Here is a 25,419-nt window from a genome sequence, read left to right as displayed (position 1 = left end):
TGAGCTTAAGATTTGATTTAATGAGGACAGGACCACAACACTTAATGATGGATGAACATCGAGCAACAGACACAAAACACGAGACTATGACAGGGGACTATTTTGTTGTCTACCGCCAGTGTCTGGTATCATTTTAGTCTGTACTTTATATTGTGTTGAGTAAGACGTGGGTCTGTAAATGTATGTGTATAGATACATATCTAAAAGCATGGTCTTTGCTGAGATGAATATATGTCTTTTGTTCTGGTACAGTATCAAATATTGTCTGTGTATTTTAATCAATTCTATGGACAGTAGAGCCACAGACAGAGTTAAGTGCTGCACGAAATGGCAATGTTTTATAAAGCTGCACTGTCTCAAGGATCAGGCTGAGTCGCTGTCTTGATCACACAACAGTGCCACTCTGAGCGTCTCTTTCAAACTTCCAAGGAGCAGAAAATGACAGTGGCTGATAAAAGAGGAAAAGACTGAGGGCGAGTACCTCCAAAGAGCGGTGTGTCATCCTGGTAATGCTCATTGGTGAGACCTAAACATAAACATTTTAACATTCAGGTCACAGGCTGAACACAGTACAGACACAGAAACATGCACAACACAGTCATCAAAATGGCCGCATCTCCTCTCACTCATGTTTCTATTGCACATGTGATTAATTGCAGACCATGTTTCCCTGATTGGACATTCATCTACAATGATTTTGCTTGGCACTGACACTTCTGGCAATTTTCTTTTGATTAAAGGAACGAGGCGGCTCAGGCAGCAGGGCTTGGAGCCTTCACACATTTCCCACTGATGTTTAATTCTGTCTGGACCATCTAGGACGTGTTTGCGTTTTATCTGTTCAACATGAAGCCTACAGTACAAACACACAGCATCGCTGCTAACTAGAGCACACTGTGCACCACTGGCACAGACGGAGTACTAAGCAGAGTTAGCACGCATGAGAATATGTTCAGACAGAATTTTCATGGATTTATTAATGCATGGTTGAAAACCAGGCAGGATGATGAATTTGTTCAATATATCAGCTCCTGGTACACACTGTGTACCGTATGCCCATATACAGTATGTAGTACAGAATATGAGAACAGCCAATGTGAAATACTATGATCTTCTACTTTTATATAGAGAGATTTGAGAGGAAGAAAAAAGGATTGAAGTGAATATTGCTTTTTCTTTCTTTTCCTATCTGGAAATTTGGAATATTTATCCACCCATCACCAGTGAATGTACTCAACTTGAATCTGCCCAAATAGCACAAAACATTAAAACACAAGACAGAGACAGTGAAAAACAAAACTGAAGACAAATGACACACAACAAGAACTTAAAACTAATGAAGTTAACTTGTCAGATGGAACACGTCTCAACCACACCTTGACAGGTGATTAGAGGTGTGCAGATTGTTGTGGTGTAATCCTTGCTGGTGAATGACAAAGTGTAGCAAACGTACCAAACACGGCAGCATCTACTGTGAAGGAGCGACTACATGCTCCAGTACAACATGTGAGATGAACGTGTGTTTCCAAGCATGTACACAGTCGTAGGACTTACTTCCAGTTGGAATGAGGTCTCGATCTGGGATGAAGAGCTTGTAGCCGTAATGTTTCTCCAGCACATCAGGTAGGATCTCTAGGGCAAAGCGTTCCTCCTCCCTGGTCTCCTGACTCCATTGGTCAGGGTCCACTTTTGTGTAGGACAGGTATGCATCATAGTCTTTGTTCTCTGAAAGGCAGAGAGAAACAAAAGGTGGCTCATGAAAATGTGCATCAGATCCATTGTACTCACAATGTCTGATGAGTCTTCATGGCACAGTTAAAAACTTATGTACATTATTACTCCAGCATTGGCTTAAAAGATGTCATTCTAAAACAATGCAGGCATTATAGTACAACTTTAATTTCCGGTCAATTATAACACAAATTGCACAAAATGTCATCTACAGAACATAAAAAAGGAACCTCTCCACATCAGATTAGGTAATACATCACACATTTAGTTTATCAAAGCATGGCAAGATTGTAATGTATATTTTATTACTAACTTTTAATCATTTCCAAAAGAAACTATTATCAAATAATCATTATGAGATAACGCTGATTGCTAATTCTCATTAAAACAGTAAGCAATGATCATCCCCTCAGATTATACAAATAGCTGCAAGAAAAAAATATTTAACCATGAGTCAGTGCTTGAATTGATAGAGAATGCGAATGTCTTTTGAAAACTTATTAAATATGGTGTTTTAATGTAATGCCTAGAGCTTGACTTTACACCACAGTAAAACAAAGACAAAATGATGATGTGATTGTACTCCACTGCATCAGTTTAGTTGATCTGTTGCTCAGTAAGTTTGCTGAGATTTCAGTCACTTGTACATTTTCTGTAAAATGCTGCTCCAACAGTCTCTTCTGTTCTGTTAGGGCTAAGAGCATTAATGAGGTTGGTTGCTGATGTTGGATGACGAGGCCTGGCTCGCACTCGACTTTCCAGTTCACCACGCAGATCAATAAAGTTCCTCAGCAGTCGACTATTTCTTTCTAGATCTTTCTTTGAGGTATTTTCATGTTGAAACAGGAAAAATACTTCTCTAAAACTCAAAGTGGCCTAGATAAAAAAAGCACATGGGAAAAGTGCATACATATTCTGGCCACACTGTATTGTGTATATGAGAAAAAAATGGGGTAGATATAAAAATACCCAAATCAAGATTCAAGTTCTTCTTCCCCACCTCAAAATGATTTCCCAGAAGACAGTGAGAAGAACTGGAAAGGCAGAAAATAGAAGATGGGGAAAAAGCAGTACTGGTGACACGTTTAGTAATTCCTAGTCATTATGCTCTGTAGAAGCTGGAGTGTGGGCCATCCAAAAAGGGAAAAGGAGCTTTTTTTTTCTTTTTTTTTTTACAAACTCTTTGAGGAGCATGAGCAGCTTTGAAACTCACTGGAAAGGCCAGGACTGCTTTCAATTGGATCCAAACATCAAACAAGGCTTTCAAATTAGCAACCAACCCCGCAAATTAACCACCTAGCAAACTTGGAAAATCAAAAACATTTTGTAACTGCGGTCCCTGCCAGTATGACTTAATCATGGGGAAGATTGAGTCAACAAAACAGTGTGTGATAGATAATTCATGCTGCTGTAGAAATAATCCAGTGATGCAAAAATGAACTCAGTCTTTCCAGAATATTTGAAAAGAAAGCAGAAGGAGTCAAAATACAAAGCAAAAAGGGAAGATTCTGGGACATGAACAGACAAATCCCTAGCTGAAGGAAAAGTTAACTATGTTCTGCAGAGAAAACAAAAAGTTGCCCTCCAATTTCAGGCTGTTTATGACCCTATTTATCGCTCAGGGAAGGAGCTTTGAGCCTGCCTAGTCCCAGTGTCCCACTAACTGGCCTTCGTCAGCAGAGGGTGGGCATCATTCCATGACATATTGAGACTGATCTCTTTTTAAATGGGCAACAAATTGAAAATCTGTCTCCTCTCTTCCCTATGCAGCTATTGCGGCGATGTGCACACGCACAATCATGTGCACCTTGTGCAAAGAGAGAGAGAGAGAGAGAGGGTGGGGGTTTGGGCTGCTGTCAGAAAAGGGACCAGAGGGACCCTCCCCCCACACACAAACAAAAACCTAATGCACAGGAGTAAATAAAAAAAAATGGAACATGTTCACACCCTTGAAAACAAATCCACACAAGCACATACACAGAAAAGGTGTGGTGAAAAAAATGCGAACGTGTCTGGGGTGAAAGGGCTTCAGGCAGAAACAGAGACGTGTTGTGCTGTCTTCACCTCCATCCACATCCTCACTGCCGAAGTGCCTCCTATAGAAAAGCATCAGCTCTATCTTGTAGCATTTGTAGAGGGAGATGAGGAAGATGAGTAGCAGCAGGATCGCCCCCAGCCCTCCTGCCAGCTCCACGGTGTACATGAGCTCTGCTGAGGATCACACACACACACACACACACACACACACACACACAGACCAAACCAATATTTAACACTGCTGAAGTGAGTGCAGTTCATGTCTTTTAACAAACAAAAACAGGACTTATTTCTGCACCAGGTTGTCTTTTCTCTTTGTCATTTTAAACTCCCAGGATGAGGAACTTATGGGACATATTTACATTTTGCGAGAAGGCTGGACAATCATCAGTAGTTTCAGAGCTCAGCTTCAGAGAAAAGCAGCATCAGTTTTCAAAGAGAAGAAACATGAGACTCATAATGACTGTGGGAAAAATAAGAGGGCACGGTGCAGGGAGACACATGGGAAAAAAGGAGATGATGAGAAATTGGGTTCATTTCTTTTGGAGCGGCACAGCAGTGACACAGCTCTGCACTTTGGCTGTCGTCCATCGTGGGACTTGTGACGATCCTTGGCATGGATGGAGGCCTTTTCAAAACAAGAGGCTTCAGTCAACTCATATCATTTACTCCCCTCTCTGTCATACCTCTTCTCCCTCTCTCTCACTCCAGTGCTTCTTTGCTTCTCCTCCTGCCTCCTTTCTCTACCTCTGTCTCTACATTCATTTCTCTTCTCTATTATCTCCTCTCCATCTCCCCAGAGACCTAGCTTGGGCAAGGATGAGTTATGTTGTGTGTGAAAGCAGCATTTACCTGGTTGGTTCAGCTAGAACGGGGTTCACCTTATGTCTCTGTCACTGTGGGATGGAACAGTGCACGGCCGTCATGTCAAGGCTGGGCTGTGCACCCTCTATATTATCACACATTATGTACACTGCAGAGATACATGCCATTACAAGGCATGATAACGTCAGCGCAAAGTCATAAATATTATTTCTTTCATTAAAGCAAATTCAAATAGAACCAGCGACGTGAGATATTCTGACTACATATTTTCACCGAAAGCGCAAGGCATTTTATTTCTTTCCCACAAGCAGAGTGATTGTTACATTAAGAATAATATCACTTATTTAAAGAAAATTGCTAAAAAAATGATAGAGTGTATTGGTAAGAAGTAATGTAAACAGTGTAAGAATGAACATTATTTTACCCCAGATATGTTTAATATAAGGCTAAATATGAAGCTACATCTAGCAGATGAAGCTTAGCTAGCTGGCGTGGCTCCCTTCAGGTGTAACAAATCTGCCGACCAGCACCTCTAAAGTTCACTAGTTTACACATTATACTTTGTTTGTTTAATTCAAATAATGGGAAAATGACATATGTGCCAAACTCTTTCCTGACTGAGCCGAACAACTCTATTCCCAGTCCTTATCCTGAACTAAGCTGGTGGCGCCTTCATTTAAAGTCTTAAACCTTTGAAGACAAATTTATTGCATTAGCCAGCCCATTATCCTTGATGCTTTTTCATGACCAACAAGTATTCAATTTCAGAGAGAAATATTTCTATATTCTATTTTTTTTGGCCTTGTAACATATCATTTCTGTAATTTAATGCTTTTACCTAATTAACAGCAATCATCCTCACTCTCTAAGTTGTTTATGTTTCACTGGCCACCACTTCCCTTCTGGCTTCTCTCTTTCCACGCCTCTCTTTCTTCTGAAGATGGAAGGAAAGGCAGCCTGCAGAGACATTCACAAACCTGCTGCAGGGCTTATGAGCAATGAAACATGAAATAAACATCAGGATAATGTGGGAGACGGAGAGAGACAGAACTCGACTTGAAGTCGTTCTTAGCATCCCTCTCCTTGCAAATGCTGCTTGACAGAGAGAGTTAAATGAAGCTGTCTGGAGTCTACAAAGACAACTCAAATGAAATTGGGCCATCTACAAAATACAGTCACAGAGACAGAGATTAAGGCGGGGAGACGGACAGATAAAGACTTAAAATGTAATTGTATGCTGAACTTATTGGCCTGTTGGGAAAAGCTGAAGACCAATTTGCTGTTTAAACAGCCATCAAATTACCTCTCTTTGCAGGGTGACAACCAGTGCATGAAAAGTGCTTCAGACAAGTCATGCTAGAGTGCCAAAATAGCTATACAGCTGCTGGAGCACATGGAGAGAGAAACACCACAACTGAACGGAGTTCAAGAACAGATTGTTAAAACAAGTGTAGCTGGAAGAAGAAATACAATAAGGGTCTTCCTTATCCCATCTAAAGAACAATCCCGTGATCTTAAACAGTTGTGTCTATAATATGCACACTTGGAAGCTTTAAACTTGAAATAACAGATTTTTTGACTGCTTTGGAGTTATGACCTTAAAATGTTAGTGTTTTGGGCCCACATGTTGAATCTAAATCCAATATTTTCTCACTTTTAGCTCTGTGGCGCAGGCGGGTAGAGTACAGCTTTTACCATACTGCCTGCTGTGTCTGGAAACAACACTGATGAGACCACTGAGAGTCAAACAGCAAGACTGTGGGCCATCAAACCGAAACAATGAGCTGAAACCCCATTTTATGCAAAGCCATGGGAAACTGCAGACCAGTGTACTAACACTCTACAGGTTTGTTGCTACAAATAACTATCATATTACACAGTCACTTTTCCATTATTAATCTATCTATATTGATTAAAACAGCTTTAACATCAATGAAACTGTGCATGTTTTGCAGTGAAACTTTGCTCACAGCACACAAAACTTTATTTTGAATTCTAGTGGAGATCCTGGAGTTCTCGAAGAGGCAAAATATGTCGGGCTGAAGTTTGGAGAAATGTGTATAAAATTATGCCCATCCAGAATATTTCTATTTGATGAAATGGTGCAGTCAGGCTTTGAATATTTAATTCATCATATAGCTTTAATGAATAGTTGGAACAAGCTGATAGAGAATTTATATGATAGTGTCAGACGGTGAGAAATAATGATTTTGCCAACTTTAAAGCTGCTTACAAGGAAATAAAATGGTTGCATTGGGAAACGTCAAAGAGCCCTTACCTCGCCTGAGGAGCTGGACGGTAGCTTGGCGACGGCCGTTACCATTTTCTACATAACAGGAATAATTTCCCAGGTCCTCCTCCTCCAAGGAGCCGATAGTCAAGGAAATGGCCACTTCCTGCTCGCCAAGATGCTCCCTGACAACCCTGCATGACCAACAGAAAACATTCTGAGTAATACTTGCAGAACCTGCTTTGGAATGAGCGGATGGGAAATAGTGTTTTGTTATGATTATTATTATTTATTTAATTATTTTTAGTATATTAGTCTGTTCTGTGCAACAAGAACATAATCACTTTATCAGTGCAAGTGAATGGGATGGTAAACAGCATGTATGTGGTAAAACTTCAATCATGATCCAAAGTGTGCTGTTAAAATTCACAAGGGTTAAGCCATAATATGCCTGTGAGCAGTGCGTTTCTCTATAACTGAGGCTTGATGAAACCCCTTTTGTCTTACTGTAAGTACTTCATGGTATGTTAATTTCCTTCTCTGCACTCAAAACATATGAGAAATGAAAATCAATAAAGACTCTTCTTCACCGTCTGCGGTGGGGGTCAAATTCTGGCAATCAGAAGAAAATCTTTTTATAGCGGATGCCATGGTAACGGAGAGAAGGAGAGAAAGTAATATTCCATAAAGTAAATGAATGTCCCCTGCCGAGCTGGTTGAGCCTGATGGAGGAGGAGAGAAGGGGGAGATAATGCTCCCTCTTACCTTAGACACACTACTTAGCCCACTTTTACAGCACCCTCAGCACAAACGACACTTTGGAGGAAACAAAGTGCAAATGAGAGAGAGCTCTCCTCCGTTTGTGTGAGTATGCGTATGTATCATCTACGGCTATGTGTTGGGAAGGAGGAGTGGGATGAGGAAAGAGGAGTGTGTGTGTGTGTGTGTGCGTCTTTGAATGTGTAGGGGGATATTGACTCTCTGAAGCATCTCTCTTCTCTCTCGCCTTCAAGCCGCTAAACTCCACATAAGGACAGCTTGTTGGGGAGATTTGGCATCAGTAATTGAAAGTGCATCATGGGCTTTGCGTAGAGAGGCTGAGGCAGAGCTGATGATATTTGTAGTTTCAGCTGAGTTTGTTGTGCAATGGGGGTTGAAGGGGCTGCGGCTCTGGGAGAAGGAGGCATGGGAATAATTCATGTCTCTCCGGGGAGCGGTGGGTACTTTGAAGCCTCCAGTTTTACATTATCACGCTGTAAGAGCCAACGCATCTTGCTGCCACACAATCTGGTGAATAATGACCGACGCTGTTCAATCTTAGCCTCATATGGAAATGGTGAGGACCTAAAGTTTGAGTAGGTGAATAACAAGGTCCAGGTTAAGCACCAGGATACAGATGAGAACTGAATGATATCATAACACAGGATGCAAACAACCAGGCTGAAGTGCGAACTTGAATTATACCAGACTATTTGAAGCTGAGCTAATGTGAGATGTTCCTTCACTGATGAATGTAAGTGTGAGATTTGTAGAATTCCATGTAAATCTTTGTAAAACTCCTCTACCTCTCTGTTGGGTGATTGAGTAGATCGATACAGACTTAGCCGAATGAGTAAATCGCAAACAAGTTCTCAAACTATGGCTGCAGGCACATTTTCTTTTTAGGATTCGCTCCTTTCCTCATTAGCAAAACCTGTGTTTGCTCATTTCCAATGTATTCATTTGTGCAATTCAATGTACAAAACACCAACTGAACTGGGTCAATAACATATCGATCACCTGCTTTATTATGCTGAGCCAGATTTGCTTTGCTAATTTATTAATCTCTGCATGCGATGCTAATGTCCAGTCATCCATGCTATGATAACAACAATAGCCCTGTCCCAGTGGCCCAAATGAGAATTTATGGGCTCGGGTTACCATAGAAATGAACTCCTCTGAATCAATAGGCACAGAGTTGGGTAAACAAATATGTGCAGAAACTCTGAGCCCAAGGTAAGTGTTCCTCTCTAAACTCAAGTTTGGCTGCTGATGCATTAGTAATAAAGCTCAATGTGTGTGGGTGCCAGCCTGGAGACGAGAGGTAACCCATAGAAACATGCCCACAGTATCATCTGAAAGGGAAACTTGGCTGCAGGGTAAGCACAGATTTGCTCATGTGTAGCTTCTCCTCTCTTTTCTCTCCATCGCTCCCCGTCTTTGCTTGCTCCATATCTCTCGCTGACTGTCTAGAAGTAAAACCAGGGCACTGGCTGGATGTGAAAAAGCTTATGGTAGCAGCATCAACAACAGAGAGTGTATGATCAAATGCATTATTGATCCACTGCATGAAATATTGGTATGAATTATTGAAAAGATAACCCCTCAGCCAGTGAGTGGGGGAAGCCTGGTGTCAGGGAGTAATGGAGGAAGAGGAAGACAGAAAAAAAAAGACAGACAGGAGAGAAATGTTTGTGGTTAAAATGAGATTTGTTTCTGTTGCATGTTCATATCAGCACAGAAGCAAACTCACTATCACAGATGTATCTTCTTTACTTTCCTCCTCAGTGACGTCTACCATATTTCTTACTCCTTCCACTTCTTTCCTGTCTGCTCTTGTTCTCTTTCTCTACCTCTCCCTCTCTTCCCCTCCTCCTCAGCTTCCCATGGCCCATCTGCATGCTGCTATAGGTGGGTGCAGTGAGGGAGATAGCGACAGTGGCGGCGGTGTGAAAAATGGCGGTTGTTAACCATCTGACAGGGCTGTCTCCCCAGAGCTGCAGCCTCTCCAAACAGCCCTAATGGGAAACATGCACATGGACCAGGGAATGGACTTGTTTAAATGTGTTACACCACAAGGAGGCAGAGACGTGGAAATGGGTTTGTTTTAAATATACCTAAAGCTGGGAAAGTAAGCCTTTCTGGGCAAATTTTACAAAATTACATTTTAAGGGAAGTGGAAGTGCAGGGGAAGTTACATAAACTGCTTTTTAAGATTAAGCACAGTGATCCTTGTTGCAGAATGAAAACACACGCAGGTATGTGGACAGAAAGCAGGATATATTTAGTCGAACTGTGGTGAGTATGAACCAGTAAAAGTACATCCTGCCCTGCAGCTGTTAAACAGAAATTTAAAGACAATCAATAGCTGAACTGGAAAGAGAATCTATAACTGCATATCACATGGCAAGGGGTGTTTTCCAAACAAATAAACAAAAACCCCCCACTTTGGTTACATGTATAACCTCGTTAACATACAGCATATATTTTTTAAAATCATTCTTTGCATTTGTTTAGTAGCTCGCCAAGTAATCAGTGACAGTTTAATGAAGCTCGTTCATGAAACCCAAGACTTTTAAGGCCAGTACTGACAGTAGTGGCTTAAATAATAATATCTCATCAGCTACCGTTTTCAGTATGAAAATATTTTACGTGCTTACACTGCGTTGTTAAGAAGCAACGGAAGCGGGTACTCCGGCTTCCTCCCACAATACCAAAAACATGCACATTAGGTTAATTGGCTACTCTAAATTGCCCCTAGGTGTGAGTGTGAGAGTGTGTGGTTGTCTGTCTTTGTGTGTTGGCCCTGCGAATGACTGGCGACCAGTCCAGGGTGAACCCCGCCTCTCGCCCGTAGTCAGCTGGGATAGGCTCCAGCTCCCCCGCGACCCTGACGGATAAGCGGTATAGAAAATGGATGGCTGGATAATAATAAATTATTATTATTATTATTATTATTATTGCTTTTGCTAGGAACATCTGGTGAGCCAATTTTGGTCCCTGGGCCCCATTTGGGCAGCCCTGTGTTAGATAATCCATTCTTATGTACAACTCACCACCTGTTTTCATTCTCATATTGTTTCAGAACTGATAATGCAGCTGCACACAAGGACTGGTTCGAAAACTCTCCTTGTTGGCTCAGAGCAACAAACTTTGTTACGAAAGAACATAACAAGAAAAGACATTTTTCTTTTCTCATTGTACAATTTGGCTGTTTTTGTTTTTACCTTTGACTTTTTTGACAGCATATCTAGTTAATGCAATGACAAATGGGACAAATACTCAATACTCAACTTGCAGCTGTGGCACAATACAATACACTGGCACAAATAGTGTAGTAAGCTGTGATACAGTATATGCCTACTATTTCCAGGGGAAATATCGAAATATGCAAGCACAGGACACTAAGTCAGTATAAATATCCCACAATGCAATGCAGTATTGATGAGAAAAGCAACAACATTAAAGGGAGAGCAGGGAATGAAGCAGCTGTGGTGTAATTTCTATAATGCTTTAATAAGTGTAAGTTTAAAGTTTTACTTTGCCTGGCGTAACATATTTTTTAAATTAGTTGGCAAGGGTTACCATGGTTACAAGTCTCCAGTCGGCAAAGAGGCTCTCAAGAAGTGTTGTGACACACGCTGAGCAGTATGGCCGACAAGATACATATTGTCTATTTATACAGAAGGATGTTGAACACATATTGAGTATGTAGTGTATAGTAGACGTATTGATGAATAATAAATGATTATTGTGCTCTGAACATGATGTATGTAATTCATGCAATCTTGTTTCCTCTTGCTTGCTAATGTATTTCCATAGGACAATAATGAATTTCTTTTTTTAAAGCAAAGGTGACAAAATGAATGAATGATGACTTAAAAGAAGCTAGAAGTCTGCATGATGTTTGTACCCTGGCACGAGAAATGGAAACATGTAGCTGCTTGGAAGACTGCAAATAAATCTCTGGAAAATGGCCGCTTTAGTGCATGCAATTTGGAGTTAATGGGCTAAACCAAGCAAAACCATTGGTATCGTCCTTTATTATTTTCCAGTAAATTTATCTACATATGCTATTAATTCCTCATTACTGCCACATCCAATGAAATGATTTCAGCTACAGCAGTGTTTCTTACTTGATGTCGCTTTCCTGGACTCTCTCTTCATCCAAGTCCTCTATGAACTTCTCTCCCTTCATCCAGTAGATAAGTGGGCTGACGTCACCGCTGTAGCCAAAAAACGCCCGGCATGTCAGGTTCAAAGCACTTCCTGCAAAGAGAGGAGATGACATGCTGTCAAGCTTGATTGTTCGGCTGGCTTGTTAAAGGCACGCGTTTCATGTGCACGGCCCAAAAAATATTGTACCATATCATATCTGCATCTTCAAAGTCAGTGACAGCAACAGAAATGCTTCATGTCACGTTGTAAGTGACTGATCATACACACATATGCTAATGCATGCTCTTGGCCACACTCAAACATGTACACACACACACACACAGAGTCGTGTTTCCATCACTTTAGGTGACATTACATAGACTTACATTCATTTCCTGGAGGCTTACTATTTACTTACTATTACTTGCCTAATCCTGACCCTTACCTTAACCTGACCCTAACATCAACCTCACTTTAAAACAAGTTTTCACCCTAACATTTAATGATTTATTTTGTGAGGACTTACATTTTGTCCCTATAAGTAAGGTGAGTCCCCACAATGTGACTGTATAAACAGTTTAGTTTAGTTCTCACAACTACAGGAATACGCATCCATATATACATACATACACGCACACTTTCCTGCACAAAATTCATGTCAAAAGTGGTTGCATGACAGAGCATGTAAGTTGGACACTCCACAAACCTTGAGGTGATGCACAGCTGTGATTAAAAGAGACAGACTTTCCTTTAACACAGACTGAAGGGGAAAATCTCAAGAGATGTTTTGCTTTGCTCATGTGCATACAGTATAGTGATCTGAAAGCAAGTAAACAGTAATGAACACATGAGGGCACTCAAGAGCTTCCTAAAGCCCCCCTCGAGACTGTGTGTCCGTGAGAGAGGAGAATTCAAAAGGAAGTGAGAGGAGGCTGACATCAACATTATTTTATTTAGAGCTGCCGTTGGGTATGGAGGAAGGTCAGGAGTCAACAGCTGCAGTTTGCTGAGATTTTATATGTGGAAGAAGAAGACGTAATTGTCACTAAGGAGCCAATAGGGTGTTTGTTCCATGAATTGATGGATCACCTATCAGAGAGGGTAAGAATTGAGAGGAGGAGGAAGAGGTGCTGCTTCATGCACCAATTAGAAAGTAGCTTCCCTTTAAATCTATTCCAGTATTGTTAATGGTTTTATTGTGCAATTTTAGAAAGACTGTTAGGCATAAAAAGGGAAAAATGTAAAGCTAATGGTACATGTCACACTGGTGTGAGCTGATAAGAGTTGGCATAAACGGTGCCCTTTTGACTACTCATCCAAGACCATAAGTGTCCATGAACTGTACATGTATTAGGCAGGTGAATGTGAAGAAAGAGCGTCGTTGCCATATACTGTGCACATGTTTATTTTACATTCCTGTGAAGTGGCATTCTCAGTAAGCCTGGGGTGCAGCAATCCCATGCCGCTGCCTCTCTGCGAACCACACCGCAACATGTAAACAACACACAGATGAGGGAGGCTCATCATGCAGCACATATGGTAAATCGTGTAGTGGAGGGAACGCTCCTCATGGGAGAGCCAATGCTGTGTCTGGCTCCGAGGCATGTGATTTGGGAAGCGCTGGGAAAAAGGCGAGAAGGCGAAAAGGGGGTGAAGGAGACCATTTCCCCTGTTTTCACAGTAGGATTTCTGAATAGGAGTGCAAGGTAAACTGTACTGGTATGGGGCATGTATTCATTAATCCTGCTTAGCATGTAACAGCACCATGGACAGCTCCTCACTGTGTAGAGCAGGGAAGCTACACTGCTTAACTCGGGCCTGAAAAATAACTGGATTGAATTACATTTTGCTGGGGTTTCCATTTTTATCTGTGATGATCTTTGAACCCATTTCTCTCCACTCACAACTGGTGGCATGTGTGTTCACAGCGAAACTGGGAAGGTTATTTTCGAAAGACTGCTCGAGTTTGAACTAAGAGCAGGTATCCTCTGTGCACCTCCTGCCCAGACACAGCTTCAAAAGACTTCAGTAGGTCACTCCCAGCACAAGGAAAGTTTTAAGGCATGCAGGGAAGGACACCCAGGAATGAACTGATAGTGCTGTCTGTGAGGAGCAGTGGCTGACATTTCCAAAGTTCAACAGCCACTCTCAGCTTGGTATTTGTGCACAGCTGGACTCTACAAAGGCTACACGCTGTACCTACAAAATAGGAACCTCCTGCGTGTGATTACAAACACGCATACAGATTTTGGTGCAGCAGAACTTTACTGTACAGTCACAAATAACCACACTGTGCATATTATATATTGTAAAAATGTGGTGAGACAGATGCAGCGCTTTCCTTTTCCTCTGTTTATAAATCTCCCCATGCTGTTAGTTTATCCCACAGATCAATTACAAACTAGGAATGTCATGCTGCTGGCAGCCGCTGCCTGCAGAGGAAGTCTCCACTGAGCTCTCTGGGAATCACAGGAAATTGTTGAAGGCCTCATGCTGTCTCATTCTAATCCAAGTGCAGCACTCCCTAAAATTCCCTCAAATGCTTTCACAGCAACCTTTGTTATGTCTGTCTTCCACACTATAATGATGCAGTATGATAGCTGGACATTGTGTTACAACATAGTGGGGACTGATTCTCACCCACAGTGCAGACTCAAAAGGTATTTTCTCTATTTGAGTTTTGCCAGTGCCTCGTATGTTAGTGTCCCTTTCTCTTAGCCTGCCTGCTCCTCACATATACTTCACAGTGCGATGATGTCACACATAAAAGTGGGTTTTCTTGGCTCTGAGGAATCATTTACAAGTTGTATTTTCTCTTTGGCAAAGCAACACCTCAAGAAGCGTTAGCAGCTGTTTTGGAGCCTTCTCTTGTATCACATAATCTTGATCACAGTTTGCCCAGTTGTCATGGATTCATAATTGTTCAAATTTTCGATTCTCTGAGCACTTTGAGGACTTGTTCACATTGGCTCAAAAACTGTCATTGAAAGTTTAGCATTGAGAAAAATGAATGAGTAAGAGGAATCTATGTGTGATGGTTTTGCCTACTGCTGTTTTCAAGCTAAAAAACGAGCTTTCTCATTTTTAAATATAAAACATATTTATTGTCTATTCCCAAAACAAAGATGAGTCTTTTATAATGGTGTCCTATAGTGAAAACATTTCACCAAATGCAGCTCAGCTAGCACATCTATAATCAAATCATGCCCTCTATGTTAAACATACCTTCACCTCCCTCTGGAGCTTTTATTTCCAGAACATTACAGTGTGCGACTGAAACAACACATATTCTCTTCTGGTGTTCCATATACAGCATGTGACTGCAGCTTCAGTTTAAATTGGCAGGTTGAAGGGCAATTAAACGACTGTGTTTGCGACCGGGCTGAAAAGCACACACAAATATTAGCCAGGCATACAGAGAGGGTGTTTTTATACGAGGCTGGCATGACTCTGTCATTAGCTTTTGAGCCAGCAAACTTCATATGATGTCAAGCCGGCTAGAGTTTGAGCAGATGGCAGGAAGACTAACCAGGATTGGAACAATGAGGTGAATGATTCGCACACTATCAAGTTACAGAGGAGGAGGAGCAGCTTTTCAAATCCCTCTGTTCTCTCCTGCTGTCAAACCCCAAAGCAGTGACATTATTATTACAATCTATTATTTTTCCCAGAGCAGTTTGTAACCCTTGGTAACTGGCAAGAATAGTGTCTGTGCTGACTTTAACTGATCTTGAGGGTGAGTTATTACTGACACATTATTATTTTTTTTTTTTCATAATGGGTGAAGTAGTAATGGCCACAGACTGGCCTCAGACCAGGCAGACAGTAATGAGTCCTGATGGATTCCAACCATGACCACCCTGGGCATCATAACAGAAGAAATGCATCTTAAACTTTAACCCTACTAGCCTGTTTTCCAAAAGTGGTACCTTCATTTTAAGGTAAAAGCATCACAGAGGGCAAAGAAAGTCAAAGAAATTTTAAATTATTACCTTGGGCTCCAAAAAAGCTTCTAAGACAACAGCATGAAAAACTAGTGGAAACTCAAAGGTATTCAGTAGACTGTCGTTAGAGCGAGCCTGTCACATTTTAATGTGACCCATATTGGCAGCTGAAGTTACATTTACAAGTGCTTCACATTTTAAAAATTTAATTTTAATACTGTTTCATTTACAAGCTGCCGCAAGGATACTGTGATCTGTTTGGGATTTTATTTCCTTACAAACAATTATTTCATGTTGTCTTACTTATTCACAATACATACATGCATGATCCGCTGTCAGCGTACTTCAGTTAAGCACAACATAGCATAAAATAAAGCTAAAGTCTGGATTTATTTGATACAATTCTAACTTTGCTGTGATATCATCACCATGATGTTTTTTTTCGCATGATAACCCTGCAGTATAAATGGGAATAGAGACAGGCCTGATTACCATCAACTTGACAAATGTCGCAGCAACCTGCCTGTAATACACTGTTAACAAAACAAGCAAAAAAATAATAAGCAGTAATACCGGTTGGCACTTCCATTAGATAAAGACCTCCTTGCTCCTCTCTCCGTGGAATAATGTGCTACCAGTCTTTTGGTAAAAACTCAAACATTCAAATCCATCACTGTGTCATTTTTTGAAGTTCACAAATAAATGTGCCATTACAAGACTTGGCAAGATTTGGTGTGAAAAATATCCCCCACTGACTCAGTGTGCGCCTTGTACAGCACAAGAGCATGATTAAGTGTTTTCATGAGTGTGTGTTTCTCTATATGTGCACATCTTTGTGTGTTGTCTCCGCCTTCACGCATGCGTGGGTGTGGAACAAATCCATGTAATCTGAGTGATTGACATACTCCCTCCGGCTGAGAGTTGGTCACAGCGCCTGATGGAAATGAGATTTAAGATCCACCCATTCTTTTATTTCTGCCCAGCCTCTTTTCGAGTCTTACAGACTTCCACACAGACAGATTACAGCTTCAACTCAAGCTGAAGATGAGTTCTTGGTGGAGGACAGTGTCATCTGAAAGGTGAAATTGTACAGAGTGCCATACTCTTATCCTCTGTAATCTGGATTCCTATCCTCCAGTACACCATTTTATCTATGAAGGTTTCTTTCACTGGTCTGTCTGAAAAGCTAATTCTGGAGATTCCATATACTGAGACAAATAGATATGTGCTTCTGCCCTGGCTCATTATTTCAACAACTAATTATTTTGACATTTAGAAGCACAACACAACTAGCTGTATTCAGACAAACCATGGTATAAAACCATTTGCCTTCTTGCACTGAGTTAGATGAAATAACGTCGCTATGGTAAATTTGAAGCTGTCCAAATGTAAAGAAATCTAGAAATAAAGAAATCTTCTAGCACCTGCAAAATGTTGAACTATTCCTTTAAAGTTTAAACACTCAGTGCATGTGATGTCACATATAGCACACACGCGGCTTGTCAGTACACTCTGACATCACAGATGTGTGTGGTCCTAGATATAAGATAAGATAATCCTATATCAATCCCACAATGGCAAAATTTACAGTGCTATGGCAAAAGTGAAACGCTTTCAGAATGTGTGATTATTAAATCACTCTTTAAACTAAGTGACAAGGCCCATTAGACTAAACTGCATTCATTTGGCGAATAAATGTAAAGTGATTCACAGTGACTGAATGTAGGTGCTTATGGAATGCACAGTACTGTAAGTGTATTCATGCCAAGTAAGGGTTTAAAGAAAAAAACAACCCATCTTGCCTTTAAAATGAATCATAAAAGAATACATTTAACAACAACCTCTATTGGAACAGAAGAAAACCTTGAAGCATGGCTTTGGGCTCTCTGGCTCTTTTCATTGCATGGCCAAATGAATGAATGAATGAATGAATAAATGAATGAGTGAGACTGAGTAAGAGGATTTAGAGAGACTGTAAAATGACTATGTGCTTCACAGGAGCACGAATTTGATTTGCATCAACCCTAGGTGCATGTTTAGCTGATTTAACAGTATTTGGGATAATGTGGCTTTACAGAGCAGGCACTCAGATTCAGACGGAGGAATACTTCTCAAGCCAGGGGAGAGGAAAACAAACCTTTCACAGAAAACACTCTGCAGATGCTGTCCAAATTCAGCACAGATGCACAGCGGGCACAGCGAGATTGACAGATACGCAGACAGAAGGGCAGGTGAGTGAACAGACAGGCAGGAAAAAAAAGAAACAATAAATCATGCGCATGCAAACATGATTATAAACCAACAGACACACACATGCACATGGATGTGTCTGTCTGTCTTCTCTGTCTCTGTATCTCTTTCTCCCACAGTCCACCAAATAGTTCCCTTGTCTTTCACATGCCAGTGCTCGGAGCAGAGTTGGTTTGTGTGTTTCTCTGCGTGTGACAGCCACCACCATGTTTTATTTGTGGAATAAAAAACAATCTGGAGTGCTTTTTGAATAAGTCATAGTCAGAGTGTGTCTGATGTTTCATAGCACTCTGAAGTGCAGCACAAGCCAGTGTTCCTTTAGTGCTCTCTTTTCAAGGCAGGGCGAAGTCTGGCACAAGAAGTGATACTGCATGTTGGTGTTTTCCTTACTCTGAAGTGCACTTTGCTCATTTGTTTGTTTTCCTTTGCCTTGTGCAGGTGGTTTCATGCAATTCAACCAAACTGAGGTGTTGGTATTTTCAGAAAATTGAATGTATTTTGCCTTTTTCGTACCCTTAATATAGCTGACTGGTTTGCAACTGCATTACGTCACTTATGATGAAGCATAGATTCCTGTAAATGCATGAAAATGTATTACAATTTACTTACCATCAAAATAAAACGTTATTATGAAGCACGCGTTATTATAGATGCATCAGTACGTACTATTCACTTTGCCAGTCAGAGTCAAACATACAAACACTGAACTTTATTAATAAATGAACAAATAAACTTCTCGTTATCTTTTGTATGACAAGGAATTGTTCATCTGTCATTGTTTGTATCGACCAACTATCTTTTCACTGCATTTGGCAAAAACAATTGTTGTATATATTATTGGTTTCATTATTTCATGTTTAACCATTTAAAATTGAACTGAAAAACTTTATTTTGCTGGTTGCCATTTTTATCCATCGCTCTGAGGATAGCAATGTCAGACCAAAACTTTGCTCCAAAGTTGAGATTGGCGTATTAGATTGTATGAGTAATTGTGGGTTGTCATGAACCCTGGTGCAAATATTCATGATGCGCTGGATGAATCCCATGACTCTTGCTCTTCTACTGTTTTGATATTCCAACAGCCAAGTGTTCATCCAAATTTCAACTGAATATCCAGTAAGCCTGCATGAACAAATGCAAATCAGCGTGTGTTTACATGCACTAACGTTATGTGAATTTTAAGAGAAGGAAGGTTTCATCCATTGCTCCATTTTGTCTCTCCTGTGGAGTGCAGGCTTCAGTAAATGTCACATTCCTCATGTGTGTCATAATTTATGCACTTTGTTGTGTATTGTTTATATGGATACACCAACTTTTCCACCTCATCCAGGAGTAAACACATTTTCCCGACATTTCAACTTTTTATTTTATTCTATTTAATTATTTTTTTCTCTTCAAAATTCAGCATTTCCTCAAAGGGATAAAAATGCACTTGCTTCATTATTTTGTGAAAACATGGGGTATTTTTGTTGCTGTATACTTGCACCTTGACATTCTAGGTCTATTGGATGAAAATCACACTTTCATTTTGGAAGAAATTTTCTATCCCGTTTATCCGCCCTTCACTTGATGCTAGCACTTAATGGGAGCCTGCAGGCTTTTTTGAAACCTGCCTGGGAAACCAAATGGGTTTGAACATAAGAATCATCAGACTGGTGCTTATTGAAGTTAATATACAAGGTTTTTACGCAAAACAGCATTGGTCTATAGTCATGCTTTTGACAGAGACTTCAGAGTTTTGAGGATTTTAAAAATGACTTAGGGTGGCCAGGCAGAAAGTGCTTGTGTGTGAATATGTGCTGCATGCATGTGTGTGTCTGTGTGAGAGTGAAAGAGATCGTGTTTGTGAAAATTTCCTGTGGATATCGCTGCAGGAGAATCTGAAGTCCTGTCAGTCATGATTCTTCCCCCACAAGGTGTGAAACAAGCACAAAAAGATGGTGCACATGGTACTGTGTAATTCTTTTTCTGCACATAGGAAGGACAAGAGAGCAAACAAGACCAGCAATCACCAGGCACGTTTGGCTTTGAACAACAAAATTACAATATATTTTAATCTACCCTTAGATTGAGAAGGGAAAACTGTGAAAACTCCTGTGATGTGTGCATGTGTGTGTCTCAGTGTGTGTTTGCTTAATGTAGCAAAGGGATATGCATCCATCTGTGTGGTTAAAAATAGATAGATCACTCTGGAAGGTGGCAACGAACAAATCTATAATACATACAGGCAGAAAGTGATTTAAAAAATGGAGCACTGAGAAAGGATGGCAAACGACAACTAGTCAGCATCAACAACATCCCTCATGCATTCCTTGAAATTCTCAATCCAGTCCATTTTGCTAAAAATTACTGATCCCGACTCTTTGTCCAGACTCATCTCTCAATGTAAAAAGGGGCATCTACAGAGAAACACCACCAGGCATGTGTGTTTACTGTTATCTGGTTGCATCAGGAGTTGTAGTGTAGAGCTGAGAAAAGTCCAAATCTGTCTGTCAACATTCCTTTTCTTTAGCTGCCTGCAGGTTACCATGACAACGCCTACTGTGGTGGATAGGAGCAGCTCCGCAGGCTCCATCAGTACAGAAAATACAGAAAAGACAGGTACTCTGCCACAGTAGGACCTCTGGGCTTACGCTGATGGCAAAGCAGCAATTGGTTCTAATTGGAAAACATTTTTTGAACAGCTGTACCTGCAAATGAGCTGCCCTGCTATGTGTAAAGATGTAGGTTTTTTTTTTTGTTCATGGCATAGCAGTGAACTGATGTGGAACAATGACAACAAGCTGAACTGATTACTTTTTACTCTGCATTGCGGAGAAGCGGAGGTCGGTGTGAGGTTGGGGAGCGGGCTTGGAGGGCTGAGAAGTACAGTGAAAGTGCAGATTGGAGAATCTGGGCAGAATAAATGGAAGAATAAGTAAGGGCATTGAGAACACGAAAGAGTTGGGGCTCACCCGTTCCACAACCTCAGCCTCTCTTCTGTTCTAATATCGTCTCCTCTCCAGAGACAAGCCCTTAATTACCATTACAAGCCTGAGAGCTTTTAACAGAGGAGAATCCAGCTTCTTTCCCTCTTTGTCGCTTCTTCTTCCCCGTTTGTTCCGTGGCCCCTGATGATCCATCAGGGAAATGTCAGCCTTTAATTACCGGTAAAAATTACGGCCTTTGCGAATAGGTAGCTGGTGCCCTCGCTTTCATCTCCCCTTTCGTCAGCTAATCGTCCCTTTCTGATGACATAATAGGTGCTCTGTCCAAGGCAGCGGAAGACAGAGGCCCATTATACCATGAGAGGCACTGTGGGGGATTATGTGATGATGAACTGAATAAACTCTCTATCTTTCTAGCAATTTCATGCTGACTGAGGGATCAACTAACAAGTGCCATTGCCCTACCTTGTCCCATAATAGTGTGACACTGTACACCAGGCCAAAAAAAAAAAAAATCCTTAACACACCCAAACTTGCCCATGCTGCGAACCCTTGCCCTCTGAATCCCCCTGCACTCTTGAATATCATGATTTAGACATTTAGAAACTATGCTGTCTTGTTCCCTTATACAGTGTCTTTGTTGCTCTCGTCTTATCATCGCTGCAGGCTCCCTTTCTTGTGTGCTTCTTTCATTTTTATGCCAGAGGGTTTGGGGACCACTTTTCCCCACTGCTGTGGGTTCATGTGAAATCTCCTTTTATGGTCAAAATGAGACCAAAGAGAATGCAATTTTCCCCGGTAACACCGGGAGTCGTCCTCTTAAGAACTGCCTTCCAAGTGCCTTAAGAAAGCAGGAGCAGAATTTGCCACTGACCAAGAAAATATTTTACAAGAGATAATTTATGTCACCACCTGTAATGATGAACATGAAGATAAAGTCGGTGGAGAGGAAAAGAATAGTGTGAACATTGCAGCTAAAAGTGCAGACACACAGAGCATCAGAGAGAGGGAGCTGTAATTGGCTCATGTCCAGGGGGCTGGAGACCAATTAAATGGTGTGATTTGAACCCTTGACGAGGAACATCACTTTAACGAACGACCCAAAAGAGGCCTGCAGGCGCTGGCCCACTGACCAGAATACCAACTGAGGCCAGACTAACTCAATCAAAACCAGAACTCACTTACCAAGATCAGGTCATGTCCTCCCAGACCATGCACTCTTAAATCACGTATCACAGTGGACTTAATCGTATACATTAACAAAAGTTGTGTCATTTCCAAAACTGAAAATGAGGAACGTTACCTTTGAGGAAAGTGTTATTGTTATTAAGAATGTTACTTACAACTAGAACAACAAGAACTAGAAACAAACTAGAACAAATAAAGAACGTGACGATCATAACATACTCTCTAACTAACGCTTTATCTAAACACAGCCTGATGAAGACAGTTTAACACTTGATTATTATCGATGGGTGAATGTAAATGATTGTAAAATGATGACTCAAAACCAAAATCATTTAAAAAGTCCAAGTGAAAGTTGCACTTGCAAAGTTGTAATACCAGTATAGTAGTTAGGAGTAAGACGAGATCAGAAAGCATCTGTCACACTGTAGGTGACACAATTTGGCGGAACAAGCTTGTAACTGATGAATCAGCGGGATATCAAGCCAAATTAGTAAATCTGCTCAGGCAGTGATGACTGATGATGAAGTGAATGATGAGTCCCTTCTTCTTAGTGACCACTGCTGAAGTGTTAATGAGACTGGAAATGCACCTAAACAACACCTGCTGTGGTCAGTAGAATGTGAATGTATTTTATGCCCCTTGTTGGGCCATTATCTATATCCTACATTCAGTCTGAGATGTTAACATTTTTCTGCAGCTAGTTTAAAATCACAAACTGGTCTTCATCACTGTCATCATCATATGAAGATGAAGTTGGTCAAAAAGTCCGAATCCACACTTCCACAGTCTCTGGGGTTGGATGTTTCTGGATGGGGCTTGTGGTTAAATTACATCTCTACTTACATTCCTGTGTAGACAGACTTGAACCTTTAATATTTAGTTAAAATAAATTTCTTGCGCAGCTGTTCATCTTCTGTACCGATGAGTCACCTGGGTGAGTGGATGGCAGTTGAAGCCTTGGAAGTGTTCCAAGCGTTAGTCTAACATTGTTTATAGATGCACAAAATGAACAGTGCTGTAGTTCTCAGATTCAGAGGCACAGGCAATAACTTACATATTCTTAATCCCTACAACATTCCAGGTTACTGTTTCTTTACTGCTGGATTAACTGCTATTATAAATTTCACTAAAGTAAATATATAAATGTTTGTTCACCATTATTTTTTTCACATTTCCACAACTGTTCCTATTAAGACCATTTGAAAAGCTACCTCCCTTCAAACAGGACCTGTGCACCTCCATAGATAGCAAAAGATCAAAGATGTGTTTGGGTTCAGAGTCCTCCAGTTACAGTATGCTGGCAACACTGGTAAGCTTAGGCGTGAATGCTCCCATGTAGACAAAAGTATTTGAATACCTGACCATTACACCAACAGGGACTTTTATAACATTGCTTTCTAAGTGCATAGATAGCTTTGCAGCTAGAACAGCAGTGTTTTTGTAGGAATTTTTGCCCATTCATACAGTAGAACACATGTGAGGTGAGACACTGATGATGGATGAAAAGGCCTGGCTCACAATCTCCTTTCCAGTTCATCCCAAAGGTGTTGGATGGGGTTGAGGTCAGGGCTCTGTGTGAGCCAGTTAAGTTCTTCCACACCAAACTCATCCAACCATGTCTTTATGGACTTTGCTTTGTGCACTGGGACACAGTCATACTGGAATAGAAAAGGGGCTTTAACAAACTGTTGCCACAAAGCACAGCATTGTCCAAAATGTCTTGGTATGCTGAAGCATAAAGATTTCCCTTCACAGGAAGTAAGGGGCCCAGCCCGACTCCTGAAGAACAGCCCCATAAAGAGGTGTGTCTGAATACTTTTGTCTTTATAGTGTAACTCAGCAAGATGTTTCTGAGAAATCAGTCACATATGTTCAGCCAACAAGGACCCCTTCACTAAAGCAAAAACACTACCTGTTAATAATTTAACTATAATTTATTAGTCATGTCATAGCTGAGATTTGTATTTCTGATGGCGAGCCCCACAGTTTGTAACAGCAGTGAGACATTTAGGCACAAATGTGGTGCCTTCACACTCATTTGGCCTATAAGACATTCATACCTAATTTAAAAACATGAAGACACATTAGTGTAATTTGCAGTTTAATAGTGACAAGACTTGTTCACGCCATTCTTACCAAAATGCAATAATTTTATGTGCAAGTTTTGATTTCTTTCTTTCTGTCTTATTTTTTTTTTTCCTTTTCACACCCTCTGGAGCTTTACATGTACCCCTGGCTTTACACTTATACACTGTCTTGAGAATAGCAGATCTAAGGAATTAATTTACTATTTCTCTTTCATCTCCTTTCTCCATGCAAAAGATCACATATCTTCACTTCCTGAGGACAGGGCCCCTCTGTATCTCTTCTTCATACTCAAGATATGTTGTCCCTCTGCTTTGCAGCAAACCTTTTCATGGGTGTTCATCTGGTTATATCCTCCAGCCAAAGCTTTTACTTATCTTCCAGGCACCCCAACCCATCCCGTTATACTTTTTTTTCTTAACGTTTGCCTTACTTTTTCACAGAACATCTCCACACACACATACACACATGAATACACACATCCAGCCCTCCTTCTTTCTGTAACCCACCTGTTAACCTCCCACCCACACCTCTGCCTCTTATCGCACTTCTGGCATGGTGTCCTCGCTCTCACCCTCTGGTTTTAGAACCTGACCCTCACATCTCAGCAAACCAAATGCTTTCAACTGAGGCCTTGACAGACGCACAGGGCTCGCTACCTCTCCTCCCTACCTTTCTTTTTCTCTTTTTGTCTCACACTTCTTTCTATCCCCCTTCCTTTTCATTTCTTTCCCTCCAATATTTCCATTTCAATCAGCTTCTACTCACTCCCCTCCATCACATTCACCTTTCAAATCTACCGAGAACATGTCCGGTAAATTCAGGATTTTTGAGTCGGGGGCCCAGATTGAGCTTCAGCTGTAACGTGTCCATGTGTTGATAAATCTAAATCAAGGCTGACAAATGACATGTACCGAATAGGCTGGAGACACTGGGACAGGGACACTGGGGAAAACAGAAATGTTTACACACTAACACAGTCTGATGATGTCCCCTGGTACTTGCCAAGCGCTGGGATAATTTCACTCTGGCAAAATACCTGTGGGACCTGTGCAGAGCTGCTTCTTAGGATGACTTTCAGTCAATCAGAGTGGCAGCAAGGGAGCATGCTAGGACGTTAATTACTGCAATGATTTCCTGTGAGAAACAGGCTGTGCTTGATTTGTGTATGTATTTGCATGCGTGTTTTTCTACTTACAGAATATATATATGCTCCATCATGCCAGAGGGAGACTTGAGCATCAGTCAGTGCCTCCTTGTCTATAAATGAGATTAAATAAACTAT

The 25,419-nt window shown here is 41.0% G+C and overlaps 1 protein-coding gene across 2 annotated transcripts in view; it reads right to left on the bottom strand.

Annotated features, from left to right (window-relative positions):
- il1rapl1a (interleukin 1 receptor accessory protein-like 1a) overlaps window positions 1-25,419 on the bottom strand; it is a 142,248-nt gene that overhangs the window by 2,315 nt on the left and 114,514 nt on the right. Inside the window, exons 7-11 of one of the 2 annotated variants that reach the window (XM_046404682.1) lie at window positions 11,719-11,851; window positions 6,872-7,017; window positions 3,796-3,942; window positions 1,555-1,725; window positions 482-526 (exon numbers count right to left, since the gene is read on the bottom strand). In XM_046404682.1, coding sequence (XP_046260638.1) covers window positions 482-526; window positions 1,555-1,725; window positions 3,796-3,942; window positions 6,872-7,017; window positions 11,719-11,851 — 642 coding nt within the window. The remainder of the gene's footprint in view (window positions 1-481; window positions 527-1,554; window positions 1,726-3,795; window positions 3,943-6,871; window positions 7,018-11,718; window positions 11,852-25,419) is intronic. The other variant, XM_046404683.1, reaches the window with a different exon arrangement.

Source organism: Scatophagus argus, chromosome 11, assembly GCF_020382885.2.
Source record: "Scatophagus argus isolate fScaArg1 chromosome 11, fScaArg1.pri, whole genome shotgun sequence".
Lineage (NCBI taxonomy): Eukaryota > Metazoa > Chordata > Actinopteri > Scatophagidae > Scatophagus > Scatophagus argus.
This window is presented reverse-complemented; position numbering and strand designations above follow the sequence as displayed.